Source organism: Amblyomma maculatum, chromosome 1, assembly GCF_055883805.1.
Source record: "Amblyomma maculatum isolate TAMU_Amacu chromosome 1, ASM5588380v1, whole genome shotgun sequence".
NCBI classification, from domain to species: domain Eukaryota; kingdom Metazoa; phylum Arthropoda; class Arachnida; order Ixodida; family Ixodidae; genus Amblyomma; species Amblyomma maculatum.
The window spans coordinates 115,257,833-115,279,548 of NC_139344.1; the positions used below are offsets into that span (position 1 = coordinate 115,257,833).

A 21,716-nucleotide genomic window follows, 5' to 3' on the forward strand; every position below is an offset into this window, starting at 1 on the left:
TGAACGCTTGAAGCTCGCTGTTGCTTGTCGCGTTGTCTTGATTGTTGTAGGCCAAATTGCTCGAGCTGTCTGAAACTCAACCACATGTCGAAGCAAGCACTCGGCTCCCGTCTGAAGAGACCAGGTCAAAAGAAAACTGCCATTGTTGTTCGAGAAAAGCCCACTCTCAAGACGTTCGGGACCCACGTATTCCTAGAAAACCAAACGTGCTGCTTTACATAGCCACACATATACAAGCGCACGAAAAAAAAAAAAAAAAACCTGATTATCAATTTGGATACATGGTGAGGAACATCTCGGACCGCTTAGAAAGAGCGGCTAAGCGCGTCCGCATTCCCATTTAACTTCCCCTTTTTGTATCTTATTTCAAAATTGTACTGCAGTAAAATCAAGCTCCACCTAAGAAGGCGACTGTTCTTCGATGTCGCAGTTTGCAGCCAAGCCAGGGGACAATGGTCCGTCTCTACGGTGAATTTGGCCCCTCCAAGATAGCACTGCAATTTTTGAATGGCCCATACAATGCAAGCGCACTCTTTCTCTGACGCGCAATAAGCCCTCTCTCTAGAACTCAGTTTTCTGCTCAGGTAGAGCACTGGGTGCTCATTACCGTCGTCATCTCTCTGGCAGAGAACAGCACCTAGCCCTCGATCACTTGCATCACACTGGACCGTTAATTCTCGGTCATAGTCTGGAGCTCGCAATACCGGACGGCTAATCAGCACAGCCTTCAGGTTTACGAAGGAGGCTTCCTTTTGTTCGTCCCAGACTACATTTGTCGGCTCTGTCTTGCGGAGAGCGTCGGTCAGAGGGCTAGCCAAAGCTGAATAGTTAGGGATGTAGTGATTGTAGTATCCCGTCAGACCTAAGAATGCCCGAATTTCCGTCTTCGTGCTCGGCCGCGGGTAGTCTGCTACCGCAGAAATCTTAATCTCGCTGGGTTTCCTGAAACCTTGACCTACATTGTGACCCAAGTAGTCCACGGTCGCCCTTGCCAGGCAACATTTCTCGGCCTTTACGGTTAGTCCAGCTTGACGCAAAAGGCTCAGTACAGCTCTTAGATGTACCATATGGTCCGCCCATGAGTCGGAAAAAACCGCAATGTCGTCTAAATAAGGCACCGCGAATGTTTCACACCCCTTTAAAACCCTATCCATGAGTCGGGAAAAACAAAATGGAGCATTTTTGAGCCCGAAACTCATCATTGTTGGCTGGTAGCTGCCCGTCGGAGTGACGAAAGCCGCGTATCTGCTGGCGCGTTCAGTGAGCGGTACTTGCCAGTATCCTCGAGTAAGGTCCAGCGTAGTCACATATGCCGCTCTACTGACCTGTTCTACTCTCTCCTCAATATTCGGAATAGGATACACTTGATCCCTGGTGAGAGAATTTAGCTTTCGGTAGTCTACCACAGGCCTAGGGTCTTTACCTGGAGCTTCTACTAAGATCATAGGCGAAGCATAATCGCTTTCCGAGGGTTTTATTACTCCCAATTCCAGCATGCGAGTTACTTCCATATCCAGAATTTCTCTTTGCCTTGGAGAAAATCGGTAGCACCTTGATCGCACTGGCACGTCTGAAGTCAGCTCAATATCGTGCTCAGTCAAATCAGTTCTGCCTGGCCTGTCCACGAAGCAGGCCTCAAACTCTGTTATTATCTCGCCCAGATCGGACAGCTGGGATTTCTTTAGTTCTCCTCTCTGCTCCGTCTTTTTGAGAAGCTCCTGAGCGTTGCTTCCTTTTCCGCTGAGGCAAATCAAGTTGTCCCCCATCTCCTCGGGAAGGTTTAACGTTAGATTTACCACGGCTTCCCTCTGCACATAAGGCTTCATAAGATTGCAATGATAAATGCGCACTTCTTTACGCCTACCGGGAATTTTCACTGCGTAGTTAGTGTTAGAAAGCTTTGCAACGACTTCAGCCGGTCCTTCCCACTGTACTTCGAGCTTATTCTGCCTTGAACTTCTCAGCAACATCACCTGGTCCCCGATACAAAACGTCCTTTGACGGGCTGACTTATCATAGTACACCTTGGAACGAGCCTGGGCTGACTTCATGCTGGCCTCAACGAGTTCCTTAGTGTTATGTAAGCGATTCAAGAGGTTCAGAATGAATTCTACTACTGTTGGGTCTTCTCCGCGCCCCTCCCAGGCTTCGCGCACCATTCGCAAAGGTGAGCGCAGTGACCTTCCGTGCACCAACTCGGCTGGGCTAAATCCAGTGGATTCGTGCGGCACTGACCGCAAAGCGAAAAGCGCTGCAGGCAGGCAGGTATCCCATTCGCGCTTGTTTTCATAGCACAGTCCCCTCAGGACTCGTTTGAGAACAGAGTGCCATCTTTCTACGCTGTTGCTCTGCGGATGATGGATCGAGCTATGCACTACCTTAATGCCGCATCGCTCGAGAAATGAGGTGGTGAGGACACTCGTGAAAACGCTACCCTGATCACTTTGGACCTCGGAAGGGAATCCAACTCGTGCAAACACTGACAGCAGCGAATCCACTACACTCTCGGACGTCACCTCGCGCAGCGGAACAGCCTCTGGAAACTTTGTGGCTGGGCATAACATAGTGAGGATATAACGGTACCCTGACTCTGTCACAGGAAGTGGCCCAACTACATCTATTACTAACCGGTGAAACGGCTCGGTAATGATTGGTACTAACACCATCGGAGCTTTCCACTTATCTTGCGCCTTTCCAACCCGCTGGCACGTGTCGCATGACCGTACAAAATTTTCCGTGTCCTTAAAACATCCAGGCCAATAGTATTCTTGCAACAGCCTCTGCTTTGTTTTCTTTATTCCAAGGTGACATGACCACGAGCTGCCATGGGAAAGTCGCAGTAAGTCTCCGCGGTACTTTTGGGGAACGACTAACTGGTCCCGCTCTACTCCGCGCTTATCCTTGAATAAGCGATACAGCACTCCCTTTCTCATCTCGAAAGAAATATTGTTTGCTGTCTTAGTGGCGCGGTGGCGCTCCCTTATCTCCTGTATCTTGGGATCATTGGCTTGCTCTATAGCTAAGTCCTCTCGGGTTCCACTTAAAAGTCTCGTGAGATTACTAGACACTGGCGGCAAGAGGTTACTCTCAAGAACGTCCTCATTCCGCGTCTCATCAAGCTCACTTTCAAGTTGACATATCTGAGATGCCTCGCTCTCAAAGTTTTCTGACCTGCTATCTTCCGCATTTACCACTGTTTTAACTGCCGTTTCCTCCGCTGTGGATTTTTCTGGAATGAGCAGTGTAGCTAGTTCTCGCGCCTTTGAACGTGTTAAGGCTTGCACAACTCTGTCTCCGAAAAGGATGCCCCTTTTTCGCAGTAGCATGTCCGATTTGTTGGAAAACAAATACGGATAGCACTTAGGAAGCGTTCCTGAAACGGCAGCCTCGGTTGTTAACTCGCCGAAAGGGCCCTCGATGACCACGTTCGCGATTGGCAAGCACACACTCTGTTCCTCCACTACCTGGCGGATCCATGCACACTGTCCTGTATAGTCGGAAGGCGACACATACGCCGGATGGACAACATCCATCGTTGCGGCCGAATCGCGCAGTACCTTGCAAGGCTTCCCGTTGACTACTAGGTCATGCAGGTAGGGTTCTAAAAGCTGCATATTTTCATCGCAGTCACTGACATACGAGAAAGCAATCTTTTCTTTCCGGCAGTTGACGGCAATGTGACCCTGCTCATTACACCTAAAGCATGTGTGTGGCTTCCTAGCCTCAAGCTTATTCTTTGTGTTCTGCGCGTTGGTCACTTCCCCACTTTTCTCACTGCCGTCCTTGCTAAGGCGTTTGCCTGAAGAAGCCTTCCTTTCTTCGTTTGCAAATCTAGCAAAGTGCCTTTTCTGACGGTTATTCACCCTCAACTTGGGATTGCGGGGTCTATCCACTGCTGTGTTGCTGAATTGTCGGCGCGAAGCATACTCCTCAATAAGTTCGGCAGCTTCAGTTGCCGACTTAATTTCGCCTCGGTCCTGTAACCAATTTCTTTCTTTTTCTGGGAGGCAGTTATAAAACTGCTCCAAAAGAATTCGCTCGACTACAGCGTCCCTATCACTGTAGGAATCAGTGCTCTTTAGCCACTCGCCCAAATTAACTCTTAAATTGTACAGGAATTCAGGGTAACTCTCGTCCCTGGACTTAGTAGCATTCCGAAAACGTTGTCTGAACGCCTCGGCGCTAAGCCTATACTTTCTCAAAAGGCAAGCTTTGACCTTCTCGTAGTTGTCCGCGTCCTCCTTGCTTAGCCGCGCGACAACCTCCGCTGCCTCGCAGGGCAGAACCGTCAATAATCTCTGAGACCAAGTGTCTCGCTGGAAGGACAGTTTTTCGCAGGTTCGCTCAAAGTTAGCCAGATACAGACCGATATCCCCTGATATCACATATGGCTGCATGTACTTTGACATCTTGAAATCTGTCTCCTTGTTGAGAAGAGGTACCGCTAGCTGGGGACAATCGCCCGACCTCTTGCTCAACTCTAGTTCTAATTTCCGGAGCTCAATGTCTAGCTTCTTTTCCTCTCTTTCCCTCTCACGTTCGCGCTCCTTTTCCTCTTTTTCCCGCTCCCTTTCCTCTTTTTCCCGCTCTTTCTGCTGTCTGAGCTGCTCCTTTTTTTGACCGATGAGGTTCCATGCTTCACTGAGCTCCTCATCATCGGTTCCCAAATCTGTGATTGCCTTTATAATCAAAGGTTTTCGTGCCAAACCACTTGTATCAATTCCCAATTCCTCACACAATTGCAACAGTTCCGGTTTCTGCAGCTTTTGTAGGTCCATGATCGCTCCGAGTGTCGGCTACTTCCAAAACAACAGTGCAAACTACCAAACCTAAAGGCGTTTCAACACTTTTTTTACCAGTTCTAAAATCTAACCCTGTTCTAGAACCTGGTCCACATCAGAAGAAAAGCCAAGCACTCACCCACACATGCGATCGATGTTCCGAGCTGCTTTCTTGTTGGCCGATTGTTGCTCCTGCTTGTTGCTTGAGATGCCACCTCCGATCACAAGATGTTGTGGCTTGTAGATTCTGATCCACCTCGAATCACCAGATGTTGTAGCTTGTAGATCCAGCCCCACCTCCAGTCATCAGATGTTGTGGCTTGTAGATTCAGATCCCACCTCCAGTCATCAGATGTTGTGGCTTGTAGATTCAGATCCCACCGCTGGTCACCAGTGTTGGGGCTTTACCCCACCGCTGCCACCAGTTGTTGTGACGCTGGAGCTACGTCGACCCGGCCTTCACTTGGTAGCGTGCAGAGACTCGGGGTTGAAGTAGGATTGAATCTTCGAAGTTGGTGAAATATGTACAAGCAGGTTTAATGGCACTTTGAGAAACTTATTTACAAGATTATTTACACGAAAAAGAAGGGTACATCAGCAAAATGGCAAGCGTTAAGAGTTCATAGCGAGAAGCGACTGGATGAGCCGTTTACCCAGGGCCCAGAGCGACATTTCGTGCTCTGCAGCGTCCTTAAAACCCCCTATGTCCAGCCCCTCTCTGAAGATGCTGACCAACCAAATCCAGGGCACGCCCCTCAGGTATCGGCATCCAATCGAACACATCACTGCACTGATGGTCTGAAGCACTGACTGGTCCGGCATTCATTCGTTGGGCGTGATCACTTGTTGGCGGGAAAAGCTTGGGAACGGCGAGGAGAGGAGGTACATTTCTATTCTTCAGCAAAGAAACCACAGGCTGGTTCTGACAAGTGGTTTTACTTCTCAGAAACCCGAGTGCACGTGGCGCCGCATCCGCTCCCAGCATTGTCCGTTTTCGACAATTGCAAATCTTTCCTGCATTCCTGGGAAATCACTTAATGGCTGTATGCGTCATGCTCCTTTCTTGTCCTGCACGTCAGCGGACATGTCACTCTGTCGTCTCCTTTGGAAAGTAGGCATTCCTCACTGGACGATAGGGCTTATCGACTGGAAGGGTGAACAAAAGAAAGAAAGCACTTCCTGCATTTCCCGCAGGGGGACGTTTCTTTGTGTTTTTCCAGACGTTCTCTTGGCAGGGTCAATTTGGCATTTGCAGAGTGTCCACAAAGCAAAACAGGCTTACAAAACAGGATTCCTGGAAACAGGCTCACTTAGAGCCATTGGACCATCACCACATATTCACAGCACTTATCCATGCCCACAGGCGAACAATAGAGCGCGCAAATGCGGATGCTTGGTCGTAACACGGCCTTAAAGGCCCACTGTCCACCCTCCGGTCGAAAATATTTTCTTCCCCGGTGACTGTGAGACTTCGCCCCTAGAACGCAAGGCCGCAAAATGTTTCTGAAAATAGTAACTAATAACGCAGTTACAGCCACCGCAATCACCCGATTCTGTCATGCCTCTCTCCTTCCGTTCCCTCGCAAAGGTTTTTCACTCTCCTGCCCGAGGTCGTCTAGCCTCCGGAATACAAATTTCCCTTCCTCCTCCGCGTTTGGCGGGAGGTGGGGCGTGGCTCTCCGCGAGCGCGAAAAAAAAAAACGGTCGAGGGAGCGCGCGCCGCTGGATTCAGTCTGGCCGTGGCGAGGGAAAAGCGCGCTGCGAGCGGTAGACACCCATCCTTCTCCCGTCAGTCAGCGAGACGGACCAATGGACATCGTTCGCGGTACGTACGTCATTGCTGTGGCCCGTCGGGCCAGCGCAGGAAACGGGGAAGCTGGCTTCCCGAAGGAGAGCATGAGAGAGCTTTGAATTGTATTTTCGATGCTTTGCGGCGCGCGTGTCACTGTAGCATTTTGCACAGACTATTTCCGGTACCTGATCGAAACACTGGGCTCCTTTGCTTAAAAGGGCCTTCCCTGGACAGGGGCCCTTTAAAGGATACTTTGCATAATACAAAAGTTTCAGCGTCGTAGTAGGGCTGCTTCCGCATCCAAGGATGTATGAAAAAGAAAAGCCTCACTTTTGTCAGGAGCACTCTCCTCGATTATTCTCTTCGTGTGCACTGGCCGAATGCGGTAGTAGGTATCTTTCTTTTAAGGGCGGCAAATAAAGAAGCGTAAATGGTGCCTTAGTGCATGCCCTAACGCCGCTTGCAGCGGCGGCTAGCCGGCCGCCAATTTTTATCTGTTGTAGGCCGTCATTGCACCCGCCACCGCTTAGGTGGTGGACGACGGCTGTTGCGGTGCGCGCCTTTCTTTCCCTTCTTTTTCTTTTCTCTACTTTCTCTCTTCTGTCTGCACGAGGCAGTGGAGGTGGCTTCCTTCTTCCTACAGCCACAACAACAACAGTCAGCTGTTTACCAACTCGGTTTGCAACTTCTAAATTGATCCCTAACTTCTGAAGTCAATAATTAAAAAGTTGGCTAATTAGTATTTGCTAATTAACTTTGAAGAATAAAAAATACTACAGACTAGGCCGCACTGCTACCAACAGTCCTCAGTTGGTTTCATTGGGGCTAGGAAGATCTGTCTTTTTGACAAGCTTTGTTACCTATAGCGGGGACACCCGCCGAATATATGGCGCAATGTGACCTCCAATTTAGCTCATTGCTATGGTATAGATGCATACAGTGATCTGCAGAGGGGGGAAAGTTACTGGCTGCGCCGCGTACTACATTTGTATCCGGCTTTATCAATTCGTTGGCAGTATTAAATACAGAGTTCGATGCCTAAAATGCGTTTATGACCGAGCGGCTAACCGCTCCAGTGCATTTCCACACTATCTGTCATTACGTACATATATATATATATATATATATATATATATATATATATATATATATATATATATATATATATATATATATATATATATATAAAGAAAAATGAAGTAGCAAGATGAGAGCGCGTAAAAGGCGATGGAAGACAGCTTGTGTCTAGGGGTGTTTTGCGCGCTTCTTTTTTTTTCTTTGTTACTAGACGCAGAAACGGACGTAAAGTCCGAGGTTCCAACCCACACAAGGAATAATTAGAAGCTTTTTTTTTCTTACTGCCTCTTAATTGCACTTCAAAGCCCGGAGGCCATCCTGTATATCATCTGTTCGGAAAATGCCTCGCACGGCAGCTGTTACATCTTGACTTTTCAACGCGTTTACCAAGTGAAACCAGAGAGCAGCATTACTGCAGTGCTCTATAAATGTCTTGTCTCTTCTACCTCAACAGGCGTGCAAGCAGCTCAAGGTCATCGGGCAACTTGATGACTCTGCGGATGTGGACACTCTCGGTGAGCAATGGCTGTTCCTTCTTTGTGAGCCCAGCTTCCGTTGCCAGCACAAATCCGCGTTGCGCCTCTGATATTTTTGGCGCTGTTGTTCACACCCACACGTCACGCGCCCCTTTGGCCGAGGCTCTTAGTTGGGCTAGTTGATTCCGAGATTCGGACATAGTGGCTAGCGCACAAGACGCAAGCAAAAGGTAGAGGGACGGGACAAATTTACGCTAGTGTCATGTCCCCTCTCCTACCGTGTGCGTCTTCCTTGTGCGCTAGCCACTATGTCCGAATAAATCTTTCTGGTGACAACATGTCTTTCAGTCCAGGGCTGTGCGGGGATGGCTTCGTGGTAGCTTCTGTTGGAGACTTGACGTTCAGTCAAACGACGCAGAGCATCGTCTGATAAAAACGGAAGATAATTATTTACCACTCTTAAAACTTACCATCAATGTGCCCTAAGATGCCATGCAATTACGCATTTTATACATTACTGTGACACTGACTACGCGAAGGTTAAAATTTATGATTTTTAAGAATCGTAATACTCGAGCACCGTTCTAAACAGTGAAGTAGCATTTACGGCATTTTCTGTGTACAGCACATATTTGTGTCGTATGTCGACTTTCAAATATAGATTGGAGATGCACAGTCAGCCAGATGTGCCCTCACAAGAACATTATTTCCGAGATTCGAAACAGCCCCACCGGCTTGTTTTATAAGTACTTCACTGTGTATCACGAACGTTTTACGGAAGTGATTCACGTACGTCATGCATAATGTCCGCAAAATATTTAAAAAATGCAAAGAAAGAAGGCGAAGCTATGATCTTATTTCTCTCAAACAAAATGTACGCTTTGGGATATAATTACGTTGGACCGCTGATATTTTCTTGCTCTCGCGTCTGTGCAGCAAAGGCCGTAGCTGTGTTGCAGCATCATGATGCAATTTCGTAAGTATGCACTCTCTTCTTGCACCCCCCCCCCCTCCCCCCTTCCAAAAAAAAAATTAGCAATTCAATTCTGCAAGCACTTCACTAAGCAGGCCGCAGTCGAGCTCGAAATATTGCGCTATAGCCATTTATATGAAGGATTCGGTAGCGATTTTTTCAAGAAAATTAAACTCGTGAAACGCACGGTGGGAACATGTGATTACATGTTGCTTTATTTTTTACTACATTGACTGAATAAGCGCCATTTGACCACACAGTTTCTGAAAAAAAAAAACAGAAACAAAGACAGCAGATGAAATTGCCTGCGTGCTCTAGTGCGAGATTGAATTCCCATCATCCTACCGAGGTTCTAAGATATAAACATGCTTGCAAGGTGATAAAGCCATGGATTTTGATTACGCAAAGTGCAGAAACTGAGTAAATTAACATATAAACAAACTAACAAAGTAACGTCTGCCATGTAGCTGCGAAATTTGTATGAGCGTGACGCAGATTTGAAAATCTAGTGAATTCTAGTCCTTGCCGACGCGTACGTATCAGCTGGCAGACAGGCTGGTTCTTTTCTCATGCCTCTCGGCACTCTTGTTATTGCTACTGTTCAGCAGGTTCCCTTCTGTTCGCCCTTTGCGAGAACGACCATCTTCTTTGCAGGGGCACTCAGAAGCAGCATGTGGCTGAGGACTACGTCTTCATGACTAACATCGGAATCAGGCAGTGTGAGGTGCGTCAGCAGCTCATTTCCATTTTCGCTTACGCATGGCGCGCTGGCTTATGTAAGGCACTTTCAGCATCCCATTTATGCACGCCCTCTGTAATATAACCGCATAACTGGATTGTGTCTCACCGTCAGTGCTACGACGCCAAACGTTCGCGAGCTTCTCAGTTGGGAGCGCAGGGTCCATATTCCGAGTTCGCGTCGTTTTCAGGATTGTCGTAATTTTATCCTGACCTCGAGTCGTTTGATTGGTGAAAACGCCGAAACTGGGTGATAGTTCGGTTGCCGGGACTTCCGGTTCCGGAGCTTCCGCCAATCAGACGAGGGCGAGAACGACACTTGAAAACGACGCAAACTCGGAATACGATGACCTATAGGTGACTGAGCCGCAGTGCGAAATTCCTTGCAGGGGGGAAAAAAAAAAGTTGAGGCTTTTTAATTACTGTTTTGTTGATAAACGACTCACTATGTCGCTCTTTCAAATATTTGGCAATAACATAATAAAAACATGGATTCAAGTGAGAGCGAGAATTAAAATCGTTTGCGATGAATTACTTGCCGCTATAGCCCCTTGACGACGAAAGCTGCCGCACAGAGAACGAATTAAGGGATGCGGCGTCAGATTATCGAATTAATCGAATTAATATTCGCCTCTTGTGGCGGCAAGCAGCCAGTCATCCCACGGTGGAAAAACTATAAAAACTGTGCTCAGTGTTTTCCGATGACAACCGTATACAGCTTTTATGAACCTCTGCTTCTGTCGATACCACGTGTTTTATCGGCGACGACGGACCTGTGCAGGACGTGTTCAACCAGGCGTACCGACGACTGCTGCTGTCCGGCAGTGGCGGGACCGCCTTCCAGCAAGACATCTGCTTGACTTTCTGCCCTCTTCTCAACATCAGCAGCTGCGAAATCACCGAGACAGCAGACGAGGTGAGCGGTGCGATGTGGCGGCCGGGCTTTATTTGCTTGGAGGCCTCGTGTTTGTCGCTGGAAATGACCGTAGAGCAGACGCAATAAGCGTATAACATGTACTACAGTCAAATACGAGCTTCAACGCATCTCTCAGAACGGCGCTTTTAATACAGAGCGCCGTTTTTATCATCGGACGTAAGAGCTAGGCAGGGAAAGTTCTGGCGAACGATAAAGGCTATTCAACTTAATGAAAACACGTAAAACTCCGTAGTGAATGCAAGGAGGCGGGAGAAGCGTCAACGCGACTTTATAGCATGTGCTTAATAAAAGACTCCTGCGGCACGTCTTACGTCTGACATATTATTAGCCGACACTTTCGCTCTGTTGGCCCTGTTTGTGCAGTTCTTCGTGTTCGTGTACAACCCCCTGTCGACTCCTGTGAGAACCTATGCGAGGCTGCCAATTTCGGGCGACGGCTACGAAGTCAAAGAGCTGCCGGGTCAGGTCGTAGAAGCGCAGGTAAGGGGTTCCGTTTTTTTCTGCATGCTATGTGGTAACCTTCTGGGCATATAGGTATAGGTGGTAACCTTCTCTGCATAGGTTCACCCATTACTTATGGGTAATAAGTACGCTGCCTGCACCTGCTCTACTGCTCCTGGAGGCAGCGCTATAGTCTACTTTAGAATGGGCAGTTATTGCAGCACGAAATTTTGCGCTATTCGCTGCTGATTGGAGCTGAAGTTGGAACGAAGTTTTGTAGGAGGTCCTTTACAAAACGGACTGCTTGGGTTATTTTGTAATTATATCGTTTTTTTTTAGTTTTTTTTTTTTTTTTAAGCAACGCCCAGAAGTCAAGTACACGATAGAGACACGACCACCACCCTGATTTCAACTGATCGTCTGATTTCGAAACAAAGCAGCATATAGGCGGACTGAAGGGACATACAAACGAAGACACCGTATGCTGCAGTGTTCTCATAGGAGCCTTTTCCTTAATGGAAGTCAGCAGAGAGAGTCTGTCTCGCTCGTGTACTTGTCCTTGCTCAATTTTTTCCATTTAAACAAAACATTTGTTTACTTCAGTTTGTTTTCACTTCCTCACACGTTATCACTGCACGCCGAAAAGTGCTGAGGCGTTAAAAAAATATGTTTTACAAAAGAAGCCTTGTACTCTCCTTGTTCGGGGTTCCTGTGGGTTAGTTTGCGTTTTGAGCAACGGACCAGCATCGTTACTATTAGCATTTGTTGAAGTGCCCGCTCATTAATTAATCAATAGTATCCAGCGCTGCAAGATTCTCTTCTACAAATGTACTCACCTTTTATCGTAATTGAAACCTCGCTTGCGCAATTATCTCGTAACCTGATCGATGGTTTAAGGCTCAACGCCGAAAAAGAAGACAATAAGAAGAAGTCCCGAGGACTGCGACATCTCTCGACGATTTTCTATATTTATTCACCATTACAAGAGGAGGAGAGATGGCTTAGACTGACGTTGGCTGCATACACGCAAGAGTGGAAATTGTAGATGTCGTATTTCAACCAGTGGCGTAGCATTCTTCGTGTCTCGTTGCAAGCATAAAGCGCAACGCGACTGGCGATGCGAATACGAGAGCCGGGCTGCCCGCGGGCGCCATTCTTATGGTGCAGCTCGTGCCGGTGCAGCGGAAGGTGCTCCGCATCCCCGAGCGAAACACAAACGCCGCGACGACGGAGATTGTCTTTCCGATGCACCTGCCACCCTTGGGCGTCACCACCTACCAGCTGCGGAAGTACGAAGGTGAGGGGTGTATTCGTACTTAGTGTCTCTCTCTCTCTTACTGTTAAATTACTGGTGCTGATGAATTAGGCTAACTATAGTTAGCCTAATTTTACTTTTACTTCACGCTTTTCCTATTTGGTCAGTTTGTTTTAAGTGGTTTAACGTCGTAAAGCAGTGGATCACAGTAACCGCTGAGCCACCGCGGCGGGAGACGCTGTTCCTATTTTCGCACAGAAAGCACAGCACAGTCGCTACAGAGGAAGAGGTGCTTGTCGTGTTCGCCTCCACATTTGCAGTATTTGCGCTATTCTTTCGAGGAACCAACACGCCCAAACAAATTCCCTCTCGTTGTCCGTATTTATTTGCCACGTTCAGGCACTTTGTCGGGGTGGACGTACGCCGTTGCATCCCTCACCCGCGATCTCTACAGGCCATCTCATGACAACTGTCGAAAGAGCGGCTCATTATGCCGCCCCCCTCCATCCTGTACTTTGCCTGTACTGCAAGAACATAACTGCCAAAGTCTTGAATATATATATAGGCCGTTATTTTCCGTTTATTCTTTTCATTGTCCTTGCAGCCAGTCAGCGTCGCCTCTGATCACAAAACCCGCGATCAGTATTACTTGACAGCTGTCAGCCGTGACGTCACAGTGAGTCGTAATAACAGAAGAGCGAAGAGCGGCTCTTTGCAAATGGTAACCACTGATTACAATGTTTTGAGCTACGGGTGCTTCAAAGGAAGATCTATTGTTGCAGAAAAAACTCCGCTTTCGTCGCCTAATTTTTTCGCACTTATCCGCAAATCCCGACTTGATTACACATACTATATAGTATAGTTTATGTATGTTCGACTGGCACACATCGTCGCAGTTTCTATGGAGAGCGTTACACTATTTTTTCAGTTGCGTATTCGCACCTATACATTCCGTGTTTCGCGTTCTCGCGCTGCTACTGAACGCATTCAAAATTTTACTGCCGCTCTTTCGAACGGATTTCAGCTGCCATTTCTGCACTTCGTTTCTTTTTACCACGCAGGTTTCACTCTTCGTGACAGTGAGAGCAGCGCTGTTTTCGACGGTGGAAGTGAAGCGCCGGCCATAGACAATGGAGTATGTGCATAACTTTTGGGCATATTCGCGATTTCTGGATATCTTGATCACACTTGCTGCCGCTCAATGGCGGGCTCTGCAAATTGGTGGCGATGAATAGTGCGAGAACTCAGAGATTCAAGGTATTTTTAAAAACTGGTGATCTGCCTTGGCGACGCCAACTTGCTCTCGCAAGCGCACAGGAAACGTTCGCTGGTTCATTCACCTTTCGAAAACATTCGTTCGCACAACGCATTTGAGGTGAAAGGCAGCGCAATTTCCCTCCCACTTTAATAAGTGACATTTTATTGCTTCAGTTTCAGAGAACTCAGTTGCCTTCATAAGTAACGCTTTGCGAGATACTTTTCGTCATCGAAGGCATGCTTCGCACTCAATAAAAAAAGCATCAACTAATTACTTGCCAAGAAGTGGTGCGCGTGGTCGGTATTCATTCCTCGAAAATATGTAGCAGCTGCGGCACTAAGCAACGGTTAATATTTTATTATGCATTTCAGGTTGCTAGTTTCAAATTTCGTACGAACTTTAATGCGGTCCGTCTTATTTTGCGTGTGTGTGCACTGACGACGGACTATACAAAGGGTGGTGGCACAAAAACTAAGGCGCACAGGTCGTGCACATGTATGCAGTTATGAGCAGTATGAGAAGAAACAAAGCTTGAACATTCATTTATTTATCCCTTCATAATTATCTGTGATAAGCACAGTGTTTTGTTTTTTAGTTTTCTTATTAGTTTTCTTCGGAATATACGATATCCAAAGGTTGTCTCGGCATTTAATAGAGAAATACCAAGATTATTCACGATTTTGTGCAAAAAGTTTTTTTTTCTTTTTATGTTGCTCATGACTACCTTTTGCTGGACGAGGGAGCGTAGCAAAACATTGTCGTCATTATATTCTCTGCAGCAGATATGCGTTTGAGATGTAAGAATTTATTTAATAGATGGGAAACATATATAGTGCTTCTTCCGTGGCACAGAGCTTTTGTAACGCTTGAAGCAACTCAAGCATGGGCAGCGATTTCTTAAAGACGTCCTGTTTGGCGCATTGGTTTAGGAGTACGCAGCAAGTAAGTCGTGCCTCGTTAATATGGACACTTTGGTTTCCGACCAAAACTGTCCATAAAGCGAGTCATCCATAATAACGAGTCATGAATAAAAACGAGAAGGATTTTATTGAGAAAAAAAAGAATTGTAATTAATGGCTGCTTTTGTAGATAACGGTGTGCACTGGACTCAAAATTTGACAGAACACCGGCAATTTTGAGTGCATTATCCTTATCATTGTTGTCTTCGAAAATTTTTGTAGTGCAGTCTGAAGCAACTCGCGTACCATGACACGCGTGATGGTGGGCTTTGTGTTGGTCGAACTTTCGAGCACGAACTCCTCACTGGCCGATGAATCAGCGTCCGATTCTCTACTCACCGCCACTTCCAAAATGGCGTCGTCACTGAGCAAATTAGCTGCTAAGTAGGTGCTTGAGATTCTTCTGAGGCGGGGAAACAGCCGAGCTGTCGATACTAGTCCCTCACGGCTTGGATTGACTGAGATGGCTTTTGCCGCTTGTATTCACAGATTGCTTGCTTCACGCCTACGTTCAGCTCTGTTCTTTTGCGTTTAACTCCCGCCGTGCCAAAATCCAGACTCAGGTTGAGGGTTACAGGCTCCTGATGCTTTGCACTTTCTTGCCTAGTTAAACTTTCTGCCTTTCCGTTCTTCTGATACTTTCTTTTTTGCCTTGTACAGTTTCCGTAAGGAAGCGAGGGAGTGAAGTTGACAAGCTGCTATGCAGAAGGCTATCGAAAATCCCATCTTCTTGGCGCCGTTTCTACGTGTTCCTATAAAACACACTGCAAGCTGAAGTACAGTTTAGACCGACGGCTAGCCGACTACGAAGAGCTCAGACCTTGTGCATCGTTGACTCAAAGCGAAGCCGACATGCGGGCCTGAGGTGCAAAATGTGGCAGTTCGGCAGCGCAACAGGGACTAAAACCAGGATCATGAGAGGGAAGCGCGTCCAGGACTGGACGCCCGGTCTCGGTTGCGTGCTCGTGCATCGCCTTTCTTTTGTCGCCCTACTTTGTGAGTGTGTCTTAACTCTCACCGAAAAGCGTTAACGGCTTCATGGAACACATACTGTGCTTTAGGAAAGAAAACTTCAGTTCCCGCCGCCACTGTAGGCGTTTGTCTTTCTTCCTGTCATTTCTTTCTTATGCTTTAACCGGCCTCTCTGTTCACTTTCAGCAGAATTTATTGCAACCACATGTGGCTGTTTTCCCGACTGCGGCGGCACTGCCGCTACACCCAGAAATCTTCTGGTTCCCCCCTTTCGGGGTCTTTCTTACGCTGACCCTCGGTTTGCTGTGTACGTTCCTCTTCGCTTTAGCGCTTCCTCCCCTCTAAAACGGCGACACGCCCGTTTTGGTTCTTTCCAACCCCACAGGACTCGTTCAGGCATCCGGCCGTATCGGCTGTCGCGTAGGTATAGTGCTCTAGAAGATTGGGCAGTGTGACGACCGGCGCCGGAGAGCGGGCCGCTTTTGCGATGACAAGAACCGACTTCCGCGAGAGGGCGCGACCTGCAACAGGGGTGCCACGTTCGGCGCTCGGCGCGTAGCCGCTGCGGGGACAGCGGAGGTACAGATGAGCGGTGCGGTTCTGTTTGGAGCTATTTTCCAATGCTTCGCCATTGGTGCAGTATTTAATAAAGAGACTACTTATTCCAGGGGCTTAAACTGATCCATGCAATTCCTTTACATCTCTGTGGAGACGCCTTGCACGCTTTGGTATTCCTTCAGAGCTGCGTGCGATGTTTGAATCACTATTTGAATCTCTTTCAACGTTTTTTATTCCTGCGGACAGCCACAAATCGTCAGATGAGATATTTGTACGCATTGTTTCTAACGAAGCGCGGACTTTTGTATTCGTTCTTCCCGTAAGGAGCAGTATTATACGCGGAGGAAAACAGTATACGTGAGAATCAATGCTTAATTGAGCTTTATGAGGGCTCTTTGCGAATCTTTTACGAACACCTGCTTATATTTTGCAGCTTCCGCTTATCAATATATGACTGAACGTTTATCCTAAATCACCAGCAATTTGTAATTTATCTCCTTAATATGTGTTCTTTCTGCACCTTAATCAACGCTTACACAAATTACAGTGCTCGAGCAAAGTATATTTATTTTTAACCATATAAATTGAAGCATTGCACTGGGTACCGGCGAAAATAAATGAACATATACGCCACTCAAGGATTTATTTTTTGTTAGCGATTAACAAATACATATGTCACGGACAATTGTTTACGTGCCGCTCACGAAAGGGTGAAACAGTTGTACAGATGAAAAAAAAAAAAAGTCAAGTACAGCTAGGGCAATGCTTCAAATAAAATACGAAAAATTAAACCAGTCACTTACGAAGGAATGCGGTTATAGTGGGCACTTGAGTGTGGGCGTTTAATAGCATATCAATGGCAGATGTACAGAGCAAATAAAAAAAAAACACTTATAATTGCGTGTCACCTTGGCAAGTACTGCGGTTCTTGTCGCGCACCGAGAGAAAACGGAAAATGCGAAACAAATGAAGAGCACCTAATAAGCAAGTAATTAATATAAGGTTAAATTCAAATTCGGACACTAATGCGTGTTTATTTTCGAGTGTGTGGTACGAAATATGAGTAATCGAATGTACTAGTTAAAGGACTATAATGGGGCGACTTGGCGACTACTCTTTACAGAGCTAATCAGGCTATAATTGTTTCCCTAAGAAAATTATAACAAGGTTGATATTACACGTGAAATACTTCCAAGGAAATTTAAATATATTTTCCTTTGGGAACTGTTGTCGCGTTTCTTTGACCTAGCAAAAAGCGAAGCCGCAAAAGCACATGAAATTTCATTACTTCAAGTGTAAGCTTTCTGTTCCAAGCAGATAAAATGTTTCAGCTTCAACACTCTACAGGAATGTTGCGAAATATGAATTGCGCACGAGTCCAGAAAGACCACTCGAGTCAAATTGTTGGGCAAACTGTGACCTAGCTTCGAGCCTATTGCGCAGCTTTTGTTCATGGTGAGAAACCGAGTGCCGGTCTTACAACCTCTTTCGCAGAGTGTTAAAAGCTGATCAAAAATCCCGCCATATAGTAAACTAAACGTTTTGACGTTATAATAATGGTCTAGCGGCAGCGAATTACGCGCATACTACAGCATCTGCGTCCTCTATGCGTCGTTTTTGTTTGTTTTTTTCAAAGCTATTCTTTTTCTTTTTCATTTTGTATGTGCACCAAAACATCCCTAGAGCGATTTTCTGGGGGTAAGAATCACTTGCATATTGCCTGTTGCTTGAGCACGCAGAATAAAAAAAAAAAATACTTAGAATGAAAACATTTTCTGGGACAATTGAGTTACCGTCAAGCTATAACGCATTGAGATTAAACGCCTTAAGTAAACACGCATCTCCGGGTATTTAAAGCCATCCGTTACAAGAAATTCTAGTTTATTGAAAGAAAAAAAAAGGTTTGTCCTTAGATTAACGTACACTTTCACTAAGTTGTTGACTCCTAAATATCGACAGTCATACCTCTACACGCGTTCGATTGCACGCCCGAATTGTAGCCTCATTGTTTGTGCACTGCTTTCGGCTTCCCATGGCTTCAATTGGTTTTTAAGCTCGGCTGTTTCCGTTTTTCTTTATTGCCTTTCATATGTCTCTATTTTTAATTGTCCGCTTTCTGAGTCGTACGTTTGCCGTGCCGCACAAAAATTTCAACCCTTTATTCACCTTCATGCTCGCTCTATTCACGATATGCCGCATGCCTCCCACACACCCCTTTCTCTCTCCCTGTTAGGCGACACTTTTTTTTTTTGTGTGTGGTCTTTACCTCCTACTTCTTCCACGTTTCCAGACCCACTGTGTTCTGTTATTCAATAGCCTGTTTACCTGCTTGTCGTTCGTTGTTCATCTCCTTGCTATCATCTACCTTCAGCGGGATACTCTATATTTAATTCAATCGATCTGCAATGCCCACTTTTCTAGTGTTTTCAGGTGACGCAATGTAGTCGGCATGGCTTGCATGTCAATCAACGGAATATACCATTTTGGACTTAATAATTGGTTACTGATGACCAGCTGTATTTATTCAGCGCTCGAACGCATGTGTTGCACGCTTTGACTTCTTCCTGGCTCCACACCGCCCTCTTTTCACAACAACTACATTCCAAAACGCGAATTAGGTGCTTTAGGAATGCTAACTCAAGCTGTACGGCGAATGAACCGTGCTGTGCGAGTCTGAATTCGTGCGCGCGCCCCTCTCCAAGCTGTTTTCTTCGGAGCCCAAGAGCACTCCTAACTACTGTCATGTTGCTTCCCCGAGGTGTTGCCGAGGGCCAAAATGGAAAATATATTAGATGAGCGCTAAAAGTACTGAGCCCCGTTAGTCGGCATATTTCTAAAATGTTGACACTAGCAGGTCGAGACGAGGCACAAGCGAAAAAGAACGTACTGATCCGCCCCACCGCGCAGCGCGCATACGCGGGCGCCCAGACGGCTGACACACCAGTTGCTGGTGGCGCCCTCTGCGCTGCGGCGCCTCCGTCATCGCAAAAGCGGCCCCACGCTCCCATGCATTTCGCGCGCGGTCGTCACACTGCCCAATATTCTAGAGCACTATAGCGTAGGTTCGCGGGCGGCGTGCCCTTCTTTAACTTGCGTTCGGACTCCTCTGCTTTTTTTCAAGCACTGTCCATATTACCGAGACAAAAATATATGGGTCCAAGTGGGCCGTGTGCATTCTCCCCCTGTCCATTGTCCAGACAGCGAGTTTCCATATTAACGAGGCATACATACACTGAAAAAGTTTTGTCCCCAGAAAAACTGTCCATAATTCGGGTCATCCATATTAACGGGGCACGACTGTATACGACGATGGGCGAAATAGCCGGAACATGAAGTTAGGTGTATTTTTTAATGCGCCTTTTCCATTCATTCGATGTTTCGCTTTTCTCGCTTTTCAAAGACCCCCGATAGTGACGCGTGCTAAGATGGGCGAAAGTGTAATTTCGGAAGCAAAGCCATTCACGCGCCATAGACCCGTAAAGTGAAAAGATGGTCAGATTCTGAGCTTCACCCGTGGTGTGATGCACGAAAGAAACCAACAGTACTTGAAAGCGAGCAAACTATGGGGGTAACAATTACTGTTCAGAGGAGGAAACAAATGAATGATCGTTGGGGGAAATGATCCTTATACGCCACCGCCAGAGACGAATGCAAATGATAACTCGTGTATTGTTTCTGTGACGAATCTGAGCAGAAGTACCGGCTGTTCGTCGATCCCGTGACGGGCCTGCTGAGCCGCGTGATGCTGCTGAACACGGGTTTGGAGGTGCCATTCCGCCAGTCGCTGTTCGCGTACATGGCTTACGAGGGTGTTGTCGAGAAGCCCTCGGGCGCCTACTCTTTCAACCCTGCGGACGACCAGCCCACCGACCTAGGCCGCAGGGTCAACTACACGCTTGTCAAGGTATGCCGCTCTGCTCGCTAAGTGGCCGCGCCTTAAAGAACAGCAAGGATGCAACTTCAGTTTAATAAGTGCATGCATCCATGCAGGTCTGCTGTTATGGTAATTCCATATTCAACACTGAATTCCAAGTGTGCTCGCATACGCGCTTCTTGAAATTTGCCCCGAAGCAAGCAAAATATATTTCCTGTAGCTGCACAGTTCATATTACTCCCGTTGTACGATTTCTGTGAGCTTCTTCAATTTGTCTGCGCAACACTGTTTCAGTAAAAATTTGTGAGATTTATTTTGTAGACGATTGCATTCCTTGCTCTTTTTCTTCGCTCTGGCCCCTGCCTGCTGCACGTAGGCACGTCCGAATTGCCCAGTATGTACGTAGAGTATATTAGTTTTACCTGTGCTTCTGAAGCCGGTCATCGATCTCAGTGCGTTGAATATACGAGGCACATATCCGAAGGCAATCGTGACTCTTCGCTGCTTTTTCGCTTTTCTTATGAGGGTAACCCGGTACGCTATGGATACACGGGGAAACCTCAACGCAGATATTGTTCGCAGTAATAATTGATGTTCCGGCCTCGTCCCCCCCCCCCCCCCCCCTTTTTTTTTTTTTTGTTAGCATGGAGACGTTTGTCTCGCAGCAAACTACGCGAATATGGGTGAGAATACCTAATCTTTTCTTTTTTTTTTCGCCGTTCGGTGGAAGGATATTGGTGAAAATATGTAATCTTTTCTTTTTTTCGCCGTTAGGTGATTTGCCACTGTTTCCAATCGAATGGCGGTAGAACCTAGCCTCTAGCATCTGCGCACAACCACTGAGTAGACTAGTGAATTTTGCTTGAGAATCAGGCAAGAGCTGGTGACAACACGTGCATTTCATTTTTGGACTTTTGTAGCTTTTAAAGCTCCGTATTGGCCACTTTTAATGTTTGTGATTAGAGCGCATTTACCCATATGGCACAGGCCAGCATATATTTGTAGGAAATATTCTTGGGCTTGTGCGCGCAAATATGGCACATGTTTATGAGGCCTAAAACGCGAAAACACAAAAATTACAAATCAATGAGTCTTATTTTTGGATACACAACAGTGCAGGGCTGAAGTATAACAAGGAAGGTATGGTTTCGGCGCTCGAACAAATCTGACTAGTAGGAGCTGGAAAGCGTTGCGATAACGAGCTTTTGAGATATTCTTGTAATAAATATAGAATGAAGTCGAAGAAACAGTGAAAACGGCGATTGCTCGCAGACATAAATATGTGTCAGATTGAAGTGATAAAGTAAATTTTTTTTTTCCTATTAACCGGAGCGATTTTGTTCACATGCCAATTTAACGCTGATGCCATTCACCATCTTCGCGTGCTTTCAACACAAAAAGAATCGTGTTTCACTCGTGCGATCATTAACATCAGTAGCTTTATCGCCTTAATCTTGTACATTTACTGCGTTCCTAATATTGGTAACAACTGTGATACCTTAGCCACAGATATTCATTTAAAGTGTGCAGAAGTTAAAAGTTTCAACCAATGGAGCAGGCATTAATTCAGATTTTTATTTTTGAAACTGGTTTGTCGTGTGCAAAACGCAGCAGCGTCAGTTAGT

At 46.5% G+C, this 21,716-nt stretch overlaps 1 protein-coding gene across 1 annotated transcript in view; it reads left to right on the forward strand.

Moving 5' to 3' along the window:
• LOC146203541 (lysosomal alpha-mannosidase-like) overlaps positions 1-21,716 on the forward strand; it is a 434,812-nt gene that overhangs the window by 395,813 nt on the left and 17,283 nt on the right. The window contains exons 11-18 of the mRNA XM_084603104.1: positions 8,105-8,165; positions 9,063-9,102; positions 9,754-9,823; positions 10,619-10,753; positions 11,138-11,254; positions 12,383-12,512; positions 13,532-13,605; positions 19,912-20,121. Coding sequence (XP_084459230.1) covers positions 8,105-8,165; positions 9,063-9,102; positions 9,754-9,823; positions 10,619-10,753; positions 11,138-11,254; positions 12,383-12,512; positions 13,532-13,605; positions 19,912-20,121 — 837 coding nt within the window. The remainder of the gene's footprint in view (positions 1-8,104; positions 8,166-9,062; positions 9,103-9,753; positions 9,824-10,618; positions 10,754-11,137; positions 11,255-12,382; positions 12,513-13,531; positions 13,606-19,911; positions 20,122-21,716) is intronic.